Genomic DNA, 12314 nt, shown 5'->3' with positions numbered 1-12314 from the left:
TGACACGTATTAAATTAAAAGTGACGACATGTGTTTTCCTTCCCACAGGAAAATACATTAGCTCGAACATTTCCCCGATAACATCTGTCCCTTTTTAACTTAAAATAAAACAGGTATGAGGGAGTGAGCCGCGAGATGTGGCGCCCTCGAAAGCTAACAGCGAGCTTTCAACGTAAATCTGATAAAGTGAACACATTACGGCACCTACACTATGAAATTTTCTACTTAAAAATGCGGGTATTAACTCAATATTTTTTGTTTCGTTTACATTTATGTGGTTGTGTGTAAACGAGAGAGACGGCTCTATGATGTCGACTTCGGTGCGGGTTGGTATTATTGGAGGAAAAAGTTTCTGCCGTCCCGCCCTTTCTGCGGTGCGTAGGGCTGCGTTCGCGCCTTCGGAGCGGGCCCGTTCACAAAATGTTTCTAAGAAGCAGTATGTCGGCTTTGGCGAGGGGCGGCGTCGCGGGAGCTCGCAGTCATGCTGAGAAGCTCAGCGGAGTCGGTGGATCCACGTCGCGAGGGCTTTCAATCTTACAAGACGAAATTATTGCGTGACAAAACGATCGGTGAATCGATGCAAAGAAAATCGCGCCGCGTTTACGGAACCCGCGGTGACATTCAAACGGAATTATAACGATGCACCAAACCCTGTGATAAACCTTTTTAGAATATTGCTATAATTTTTGGTACATTAAGCCTTATTTTATAGTTAATACGTTGAGTGTAGTGTTTACGTTATCTGTGCCGATCGATAACACTCGTAATTACAGTGCTACCTCACGCCAGTGTAGCATAACTCTGGATTTTTGGTTTCTATCTTTGATATTAGGTAAGTATTAATACTCAATATTGTATCAAAAATCCATATCGAGAACTTTTCATATTTTTCCCTCTAAAAACAATTACTGGATGCTACATAAAGGCATCTGTGATATAAATATACTATTTAGGTTTATTGCATTTATTTTCATTTTTAATTAACTTTGGGTATTTAAAAATATGAAATAAAAGCAATATTCGGAACAAATTTTAAATAGGTTATATATTTCATATTCACGTTAACTAGTACTGTATAACTGTAAATAAAAGAAATCCTTGAAGAAAATCTTTAAAATGTAAAGTTCCTTACTTAGGGGTTAGACACCAAGAAGGTAAGGGTCCTTTTAACTTTAGAATTTAAAGAACACTTTATTTTCTAATAAAGTGAATAGATAGCGTTTTTGTTTCCTTTACAATCATTGAATGAAACTTGTTTTGAAAAGCAAAACAACCCTGTCCGTCGGCAACGTTTATTAATAATTATAAGTTGTTAATAATCAAAAAGTTAATTTAGTTTTTTTAGAATTAAATAAACTCAATTAATCACAATGTAAAGAAAATAGAGTTTCCGATCTTTTCTTAATGTGTTATACGAGTATGTTTTCCGATTCGTAATATACGAGTAGCGATATAGACAATTTTTAAAACAATAGTATTAGTATTAATTGTCATGGTCATTTCTCAAATTACGTCGAATAAAATTTTTATGTCTCCCGACTGCTGGTTTTTTTTTGGAGAAGGAGATAGTTTTGAGCAATGTTTTGTATATTTCAATTCAGCTATATTTTAACTTGGCTAGTCTTATCATGTCATGTCTCAATAAAGTAACCACTATATTTACACAGTGGCTTAATAAAACATATTTAATGAACCGTGAAGGATCACATGTTCAGAAACGCACATGATGCCCGTACAGCTAGATATATATATAATTTTTATCATAATTATCAGTATTATATTGTATAAACAAGCCTCAAAACTTTTATTAATATTAGTACGGCGTAATGACAGCTCTAAATTTAATAATTTCTGTCTAATTTTTCTTCTTTGAAATATAATGAATACCTATTTTGATACAATACTGAAAAGCATTACAATTACATATAACATAGGTATACAATTTTATATTTCAGTTTGGTGTTCTATCTGTATCTCTATTTTCTTTGATTGTTTTTTAAGTTTAATTTTTAATAGAGTAAGACTTACTTGCATGGGTTACATGCTCTTTTACATGACTTGCATAAGGTAGTTCTTAACATGTATTACAATGTTATCATTTATGACATCAAACTTAATTATGGTAGTTTGTTATCAGAATCTCATCAACGACTTGTCGCTTATTATTCTAAATTAATTGCAGTAATTTTAAATACTTGTTTATTGTACTAAAGTAATTTACATTATTACTACTAACATCGAAAAGCTTATGTAAGAGGTATAAAAAGCGAAATGTGTAACCTTTTGGGCCATTCGAAATGTTTTTAGTCTTAGTTTATTTCAAAAATAAATAGCGAAACACACTTAAGCCACTCAAGGCGGCGAAATTGCGTTTTTTGGCCCAGATTTTCAGTGGTACTAAAATATAATATTTTAACTAAAACTTTGTTTTGTCGGAAGTGGGGTTTAAATCCACGAACGCCCCCAGAAGTGGATTGAGCGCAGCGCCTTAGACCGCACTACCATCCTGACATAACAGGAATGGTGGTCCAGCGGTAGAGAACTGAGACTTACGACCGTATATCGTCGGTTCGATTTCCGAAACACAATCTCAATCTCAATCTTATATAATTCACACTTTGAGTTTTAATTATAAAGGATAGCCGTTAGTCACAAAAAAATTTCCAGAGGATGGACTGCAGCGTCCTCTGCGTACCATAATATCATTCTGCGATCGTCAACCCGCCTGCCAAGCGTGGCGATTATTATTATTGTATCCCAGCCTGCATATTTATCTTTGGGGGAGACCTATTCCTCGCAGTGGGCGTTTATGGGCTGATAAAAAAAATGATCACTAAAATGTATTGATGATTGCCGTCGCACATTATATACACATAAGCATTACTGTTTTGCAGTTACGGGAAATTTTAAATGTGACCAAACATTATTGTGTATTTGTATTAAGTAAACAGTGTCATCATAGTATTCATCATAGTATTTAGTCATCATAGCTTAGTAACGCTTCTTAACTAATTAGATCAAAGTAAATTATAAAACCAATTTCACATTGATCGGTTAAAGCTCCTCAGATATTAGCACATAAATACAAAAACGATTGAAATTAGCAATGCGCTTTATATTTACATCATTATTACGTATTTGCCTTTTGGCAATCACATATGATTCTATGTATTTCAAATCAGTCAAAAATATGCCTACATTTCCCGACATATTCAGTCATAAATAATAAATACAAGTCAATTAAAATAGAAAAAAAATGTTCCATTGAATATATGAACAAAATGAATAACGTAGAAGTATTCTGACGATCTTATTATGTTCATGTATCTATATTCATGTTCTTTTCGAAAAAAAAAAACGTATATTGAATTTAATATTGAGCCGTAATACTATGTTAAGCAATGACGTAACGTCGGTATGTTAATGAAGCCAGTTGAAGCCGGTGCTTCATTAAAAACATGCCTATGTTAATGTACATAACTTTGCACTAGCCGACAAAGAAGTTACTATTTATTAACGAATCTTCATATATATCTATTAATAAGATACTTGAGAATGAAAAAACAGTTCTTCTACTTATTCTTCTTCAAAGCCGGTAGACATCCACTGCAAACCATAGGCTTCATCCAAACATCGCCACGATGATCGGTCTTATGCTATCCAAGCCTCGTTAATTTCGGCCCCAGTGGCCATTGCTGTCACCAGCGATGTGCCGCGCACGCACTTCAGACGAACAAGTCTTCGGACTATGTCGTGGACTTGGTTTTCCTGCGGAACTTTTCATTTCTGATTCGATCTAGCAGTGAAACTCCTAAAATAGTTCTCTTCATTGCTTTCGAGGTGACCTCGTTATAAAAAATAATATTAAAACTCCACAAGACCGCTCTTTATAGTTAACACTTTTACCTGTTTCATTTGATTTCTTTTCTTAATAAACTAGATAATATTATAAACGATGCAATAACTATCTCGCTATTTACTTTGATGATCATTTTAGGTAAAGTTTTAGTTAAAATATGTACTCTGTTTTGCAGGCTACCATAACTTGTGATTTTATTAGGCCGATTTAACCTATTTGAGTTAACGCTGCTTTTTAAATACTAATTCACGTGAAATGATAAACTAATATTTTAAATTCTTATAAAAATATCAGATAATTTACAGATTTAACTCTATAATAATAAAGAAAACTGTTTCTTTTTGTATAAAGAGTAGGTATTACGACCACGATTTATACCTCGTGTTAATAAATTCTATAATAACATGCTTTCTGAATTTAATGAATATTTAAAAAATAGAACACAAAATAGTTTCCAAGAGAAAAAGGAAAGAAAAAACTAGCAAGCCGCGAGGCTAGAGGTTTCCTACGGTATTTAAAACATATTGTAATTTTATTTGGAAACACTTATTTCACCCATTTGTTGTAATTTTGAATGCCTGTAGTTTAATTAATGTGTCGTTGCCAAGTTGGGGATTCCCCTTTTTAATTTTGTGTATTGAGCATACATTGAGCTGTACTTTGCTAAAATAAATAAATGATTGTAGTGAACATTGACAATAGAAAAGAAATCTAAAGATTCGTTTATATGTGACTACTTTAATATGATCTCCACATTCGTCATTATCAGATTCACCGGCAGTTTTGGTTTTTTACACAAGTTAAAATAATTTCAGTAACTAAATCCAAGGGTCCACTGCATAGAAATTTGATTATGTAACCTTCTCATAATGGTTTAATTAGGAATTCGGTGCAAACACATCTTTGCGTGGTTATGGTTATCTAATTAAATAGGCTGTGCGTTTTCTTGTATTAACTTTGGCCAAAGAGTACGGTGTATTATGGGCAGACTAAGTATAACATAATATATTTTATGGTTATTTTCGGCCATTTATATAGATATGGTATTTATGCCATATTTCAAAAGTACGTATTTTTACACATATTTACCTTTTATTGTTATTTCTTATCGATAAGCTTTAGCAAAATAAAAGTGAGATCAGATTTTGAATGCGTATTTTGAACAACTTCAACATTTTCGCTAATTGTATTTATTACGTCATTCGTTGGTTTTTGTAGTGAAAAATCCCATAAACGGATCGACTTAAATGACGTATTTCGTGTATCAATAGCGTGGCTAATGTGATTAAAACTAATTCCTTGAAACTATGGAAAGCGGTCCGGTGCAGCTGCAAAAATCGTCACAAAATAAGATTTGCAGCCTAAAAATGCTAAACAATGATATTAGGCATGGGTTTAAGGGACAGAATCCTTTGTCCTTGTATTTTTTTTAAATTGTAGCTCCATGTCAGTCTGTGGAGATCTGTCAACCCGTTGCTTTGTGATGAAGCGGCCACACCGCGGGGAGTCCACGGATAACGAAAAGATTAGATGGATATCTAAAGAATGGCATTGTTTAACGGGTTCAGGTAACTCTGGCCCGTTGCTCTATGTCCGTTCTGCGATGAGGTGCTACAAACAGTTCGTAAACAACATTATTTGTGAATAATGCGATTATGAAGCTACGCCTCCGTAAGAAGAAACAGCTTGTCATTTATTGAAATAAAACAATATAACTAAACAACTTTAGCATAAAAATTAAATTAAACATGTTGAAACTTTCATAAAAAATCTACGTATTGATTTCACATAAAAACCAAAGAAAAGAAAATTGAAAAAAGACTGTCCAACAAATCTAGAAATAAAAAAAAATCAAGCAATTACTTCCCACAAAGTTAAGTGATTTCAGCGGCCACAAGTGTCTCCGTTGAGGCATGAAGTGGACTTTATCAGATACTTTAGTCTAGAGGATTACATGGAGCCAATAAGTATTACATATATTTACTAAACTTAATATAGCAAAAGCGAACTTCTTTTTAAATGGCATTTAGTTAAACGTCCCAAACAAATTCTCTCATTTACGCTCTATAAAATTTTTATATCCTTTTATTTATCGGCGATGAGATTTTATAACGTCATAAATATATAAGGAAGTAATAATAGTTAATTGATGTTTATATGTTAAGTATTAAATCTATATATAAATTGCAGGAATGAGACACCAACCACAACGAGATTACGTAAATGAGAAATCAACCATGCATTTATATGAAAGAATTTTTAATTAGAATTGTTCTCGTACCGTTTAAAAATATTCCATTGCCATATTCTCTATACATTTAAATTGTATACATATTTATAAATAACTATCTTAAAACCTTGTCCATTATTGCGCCCCAAGAATCCTCTTAAAATGAGTAATGGGTAAGTATAAGATATTAATTTTCAAAGACGACTTTTCTTTCATGAGTTGGCCACGTTGAATGTCTCCAACTGTCACAGTCACTTGCTTTTTAAATGGCTTTGAAAAAGACGAGTGCAGTGCAGAAGGAACTTGACCTATCCATCGATTGGGTCCTTTCTTTTCCTCTCAGATTTTCTTAATAATTACATTTATTTTGGTCAATGTATATCATTATTATAATATATGTATAAAACAGTTATATATATATAAATACTATTGGCGAATAAAATTATTAATTACTGGTATTTGTCAACATGTCTATTAATAACTTTTAAAGAAAAAATGGTAATAATGTTATTATTCATTCCATAAATTAAAATGTGTGCAATAACACCTTGGTTGTCTTATATCAATTTTTTCTTACCAAAATGGCGAACAAGACCCTAACCGCCAATGGTAAATGACGTCACCGATCCATCATTCGAAACAATGCAGTTACCAGGAAATTTAACATGTCAAAACCTGCGTAGTTACACGTTTTCGTCTTATTAATTTTAGCACAGTGATTTGACCAGAAATGGCAACCGACAAACTTTAACATTTTAGAATGTAATAAATAACAGTCTGTCCGTCGAAATAGGCATCACAGTGACGATTTAGACTCAAAATTAAAAGTAATGTTGATAGAATCTGTGGCAACCAATGTTTATAAATGTATATTTTATATATTCATATATTGCTATCGAATCTTCTTTGAAGTATAACGATATAAATGAAAAACGTGATATTGTTTTATCTGTATATATCAACTTATAATTGATCAAATAGTTTATTCACATTATATTGGACTTTGAATTATCTATAGTGATTAGTTGTATACTTCAAGAGATGAATGTTATAAAAGCTGAATTTGATAGGATTTAAATTCAATTCGCGCTCTCCTATAATGACACCCTGTTACTTAAAATTATGATAAGAAAGTTTTAAAAGCTGTTCTACGATGAGTTCACAACAACCACAATCGGTTATTTATCACGATCACATTTCAAACGACTTTAATTAGATATTAAATGCACATTTTAATATATATGTCTACTAAATTTGTATACATTATTGCATTTTGTATTTTCATCGTTTCAGTCCATAGACGTCTACTGCATACCACAAGCCTCCCGCAAAGATTTCTAAAGGGGGACATATCATTTTTGTCACGCTGGGCAGGCGGGTTGGTTATCTTCAGGTACGCAGAGGATGCGTTTGCCTATCCCCTGGAAATTTGTTTTGTGAACAGTGGCAATCCTATATAATTAATGCAACAAGTGTGAATTATATAAGATTGTATGCCGGTAATCGAACCCGTGATCTACAACCGCAAGTCTCAGTTCTCTACTGCTGGACCACCATTCCTGTTATGTCAGGATAGCAGTGCAGTCTAAGAGGCTGCGCTCAATCCACTTCTGTGGGCGTTCGTGGGTTTAAACCCCACTTCCGACAAAACAAAGCTTTAGTTAAAATATTATAATTTAGTACCACCGAAAATCTGAGCCAAAAAATGCAACTTTGTCGCCTTGAGTTGCTTGAGTGTATTTCGCTATTTATTTTTGAAATAAACTAAGACATTTGTTAAAGTAATAAAAACATTTTGAATGGCCCATAAGAATACAAATAATTATTAAAATAAAAGAAATGTCTAAAAGCAATACCATAAATGTTTTTTGTAAAATAAAAATAAATGATCGGCGTTGAGCAATTAACTTTGGCATAAAATCTCTAGATCTATAAATCGGCACACAGTGACCTTCCGTCAAAAAGTACATTCTGGTCGGTGAATAGCTAGAAAGAGAAAAAAGTAATTTCTCTATTCAGTTCTCATAGCAGGCGTATATTAATATGAATGTTTTTAATCTATGATTTAATTACTATTTTATAATTTCAACATGTTACAACTTCAAAACGTGTAAAATTATGTGGCTTTGAAATATTTTATTACAAAAGTTGTAAAACATAAAAAAGGTTTTGTAAAAATATTGTAGCCCATGTCATGTGCCACGGTAGAACAGGTTTTATCATTCATAAAACTATTTTAATAAAGTATCGATGCTAAACCTCAATAATAAAAGAGATTGGAGTCTGTCTAACAAATAAACGAAAATTAAATATACACGAACACAATTGGAATTTTTGTCTCAGACGTATAAAAGTGTCCTATAAATTTACCCACTTTGAATTTAATGTCCAAAAGTGCCGGCCTTAGATTTTTTATTATAAATAAATGTTCGATGTCAGCTATGGGTGCACGATTGTGTGTTATTATTTTGAGAAATGGCTTTAAATTTGTTTCGGATGGTTAATATATTTTTTGGGATAGGTCAGCTTGTGTGTTTTACTAACGGTAAAGTACGCGATTTAATAGTTTAAATGGGTTTTTTTAATTACATTTTTATCCGACAGGTCGTCAATATCGAACTGATGAAAAAAAGCAACGAGGTTTGGTGTATACTCGAACGTGTGAAGGTAACAATCAAATTACCGTGAGGGAGGATTTGATAACTGGGGTCACCAGCGGGGAGAGCCCGCTGCGTGGATGGTGGCGGGCGAATGGGGCTATGCGCCGGTGCCGGCCACACCCGCCATGAACGCGTTCCTCGAGACCAACCACGCGCACTTGGCTTCTTATGGACTGAAGATGTCACCGCAGCCGGGGTGCGGCGTGGGCGGCCAACATCGAGCTGCCGCGCCGCATCCACCTCCGCATCACCCCCCACACTATCAACCCTATCCACTTCATTCTTACCAAACGGGCTATTTAAGGGAATATGGAGGGTGTGGAGAATTATTTCCTCAGCAACCCTTAGAGCAGAGCTGGGACTGGCGCGGAGACGTCCACTACCAAGGCGGAGCCCCTCCCCTGGTGCCACACGCGCACGCCCACGCGCCTCATGCCTTTCTACGCTATGTACGCGCCCCTCCGAGACGCGACATGCGTTGTCAATGGCTGGATCCAGAACAACCCCCACCGCGCAAGCTTTGCAATAAGCTATTCTCCAGCATGCACGAAATTGTCACTCACTTGACAGTAGAACACGTCGGCGGTCCCGAGTGCACGACGCACGCTTGTTTCTGGCAGGGGTGCTCAAGAAATGGCAGACCCTTTAAGGCGAAGTACAAGCTCGTCAACCATATTAGAGTACATACGGGAGAGAAGCCCTTCCCCTGTCCATTTCCCGGCTGCGGGAAAGTGTTCGCGCGGTCCGAGAATCTGAAGATACACAAGAGGACACATACTGGTGAGTAACATTTTTTAAATTATTTTGCGATATAGAACAGAAATGAAATAAACTTAAATTTACTTTTTAAAACGAGTTCGAAAACTTTTTATAGATTTTAGGTAAAAATGTGTTTCCGTGAACTATATCACCAAAGTTTACAGCAAAAATATCTCACTGAAAATTAAAATTAAAAACGAAAAGCTTTTTTATTCTATTCTTGAAAAATTATCCAATCTTGTTTTACCAACCGACGACGCCTATTAGTCGTCGATTGCTAAAACAAAAACGCCTCAGTGACCCGGTACAGGTTTGCCGAAATATTTTGATTTTAATTATTAATAACGAACCCCCCGTGGACTGTCAACATTTGTCGTACCGCGGGTAGCCACTGTTGCGTCGAGACAGAGTGACATCAGGCATAACAAACTAATGTCAGAGATCTTTGTAATACGATCCCATTAAAAGCAGCACAGAGCCCGATAATACCGTCGACTTGTGAAGTCCGTTTCCCGGTATGATCATCTCTGAACAAAAACAGTCAAACTCAGAACACCATTTTTCAATTTATTATTAGTCGAAAGATTCATCGGCATTGTGTAGAGTTAAATAAAAAAAGAAGTCATAAATTAAAATGTCCGTCTTCGCTGTCGCATTTAGACAGATGCCGTCTCGCTTACTCGCGACAGCTTTGTAAAGTACTTAACTTTAAACGTCGATTTTCGAATAAACGACCCCAGAATTTGTATGGTCCGGCGTCGTGAAGTGTGGCCATCTGGTTTTATTACATTTTTTTTATTATCGCTGTCTAGAGTTGCGTCCAAACTTCTGGAGACGCTCTGTGCCATTCGTTATTATCTCATACGGATTGAATAGCTTTGCCGTTTTTGTGGCAAACTTTGAAAGATTGTTTTATGAACCGTTATAAATTAACTATTTTACAATGACGACTTGGAAGTCAAAAACTATTATGCTTTAGTAGTTCGAACGCAAAAATTATGCAATTGTTAATTGGGCTATAAATGTGGTCGGTTACTGAAAAACAACAATTTAAAAAAATAAAATATTGCATACAACTATGAAAGCAGTTTTAATAGCGTAACAAAAGAACTCTAGTGAACGTTTTTGTATTTTATCTAGCTTACTATTTACATTTGTTTGGGCCACTCGTTAAAAGCTTACACTCGTTATGAATGTACTGTGAAAACTGATATTTTTGTAAACCCGTTTAAAAAGCTACGCATTCAAAAAGAGTAGCCTGGAGCTCAGTAGCTGAATTTATTTACTATCATTTTACGTAACATACAAATTTGGTAATAAGATATCTTTATGAGCACTCATTTATTAATGCTCAATTTGATGCATGACTTGATCGTTGACGGAATGGCGATGAAGGAAACAGTGAGTTAATTATTAATAGATTTTTAATTTCTGTGTTTTAGCAGTTTTATATGTAGTAGAATATCTTGTCAAATGTCAAAGGCTTTAGAGTATTTAGATTAAAACAAGGCCGCGGGCTGTATGTCGTGAGACAAGTCGTTTCGCCGCCGTCGGCACATTCCGCCCACTTACTCACGATTACTTCATTTCCATTTAAACATATTTATATTTTTTTTATTTATAACGATTTTAACACTTCTTTGGATGAATATTATTATTCTACTACTAATTACATTTTTTTGTTTTAACATAAAAGTGTAATAGTTATTCTCCTTACAGTGTCTCTCCATTAACTTAACGAAAACAGTATGCTTTACATGTTTAATTTAATCCTTAGCGTAGTAAAATAATTTGGTCTGAGTGCTTGACGGCAATCCAGTTAATTAAAATAAATAAAGGCGCTGAGCTTAGTTACTGTAGAAAAGTCTCGGGTGAGCGCCTTCAACGCTCTGCCTAACTAGTTCTGCCTGCCAAGGTCTGAATAAATAGTATTGGAAAAGGTAATCCCGATAAAAGTAATAAACCAGGAATGAGAGGAGTCTACAGTCAAAATACAACACGAGTATTATAGAATAATGCCAGTCCAAGCCGAGGTCCCCTTGCGCGGCTCTTAAAGCGTTGTCGCTTCATGAAGTGTTCGCCAAAACGAACTCAAATCTTGACGGTTTCCAAATTCGGTAAAACTTTAGTATGCAGCGACCTCAGCCGAAGCTCTCTAGCGACGGCTCGAGTTCTTTACCTTAAAATACGCATACATATAAACTATAAGCCCGCTGCTCCATGTTGCCTCGATCTTGCAGAATCTGCAAATGCCACATGGGCAATTGTCAGATAAAAAATATAATCTCAGAAAATTTCGGCTTAATTTTAAATTACATTCGATATAATTAATAAATATGGCAATTATCAATATTTTAAACTTATTAATTTTATATTTTTATGGCTTTAAAGTTATGATAGTTTTTAGAAATAAATATGGGTATTTATTATGTAAAAAATTGAAAAAGCGAAATAGTTCGCACTCGCTCAGGTCGTTTCACCGTTCGATGCATCGGAAGCGATGGGGCGATAACAAGGGTGCTACGTACAATACAGTAATGATGATATGATTCGCAGCGGTGAAGACGACCCCCCGATCAAACGCAGTTCTCGGCTAATACGCCGTATAAAATGACGCTTTCAAAATATTTTGCAAACAATGAGCAGCCCTTCCCATCCGCCCCTGCGGTCGGCGCATTGTGCTCGCCGTCGAGTGCACTCGCGCCGGCCCGCTGCCGCTTACTGAACACGCAAGTGCACTGCACATAATGTCCGCGCGTCTCCGTCATTTGCCACTACACCAGATTCATTATACTTTATGGAGTCA

General features: G+C 35.1%; 1 protein-coding gene across 1 annotated transcript in view; it reads left to right on the top strand.

Annotated features, from left to right (window-relative positions):
• The first annotated feature begins 446 nt into the window (after window positions 1-446).
• Window positions 447-12314, top strand: part of opa (odd paired) — a 33423-nt gene continuing 21555 nt past the window's right edge. Inside the window, exons 1-2 of the mRNA XM_068772550.1 lie at window positions 447-832; window positions 8694-9529. Of these exons, the coding sequence (XP_068628651.1) occupies window positions 8827-9529 (703 nt within the window). The 5' untranslated portion in view covers window positions 447-832; window positions 8694-8826. The remainder of the gene's footprint in view (window positions 833-8693; window positions 9530-12314) is intronic.

The sequence above is a fragment of the Battus philenor genome, unplaced genomic scaffold, assembly GCF_028537555.1.
Source record: "Battus philenor isolate CCGP_79_NKW_IND1 unplaced genomic scaffold, ilBatPhil1.0.hap1 SCAF_5, whole genome shotgun sequence".
Taxonomy (NCBI): domain Eukaryota; kingdom Metazoa; phylum Arthropoda; class Insecta; order Lepidoptera; family Papilionidae; genus Battus; species Battus philenor.
The sequence above is the reverse complement of the archived record's forward strand: the minus strand, read 5'-3'. Positions and strand labels throughout refer to the sequence as shown.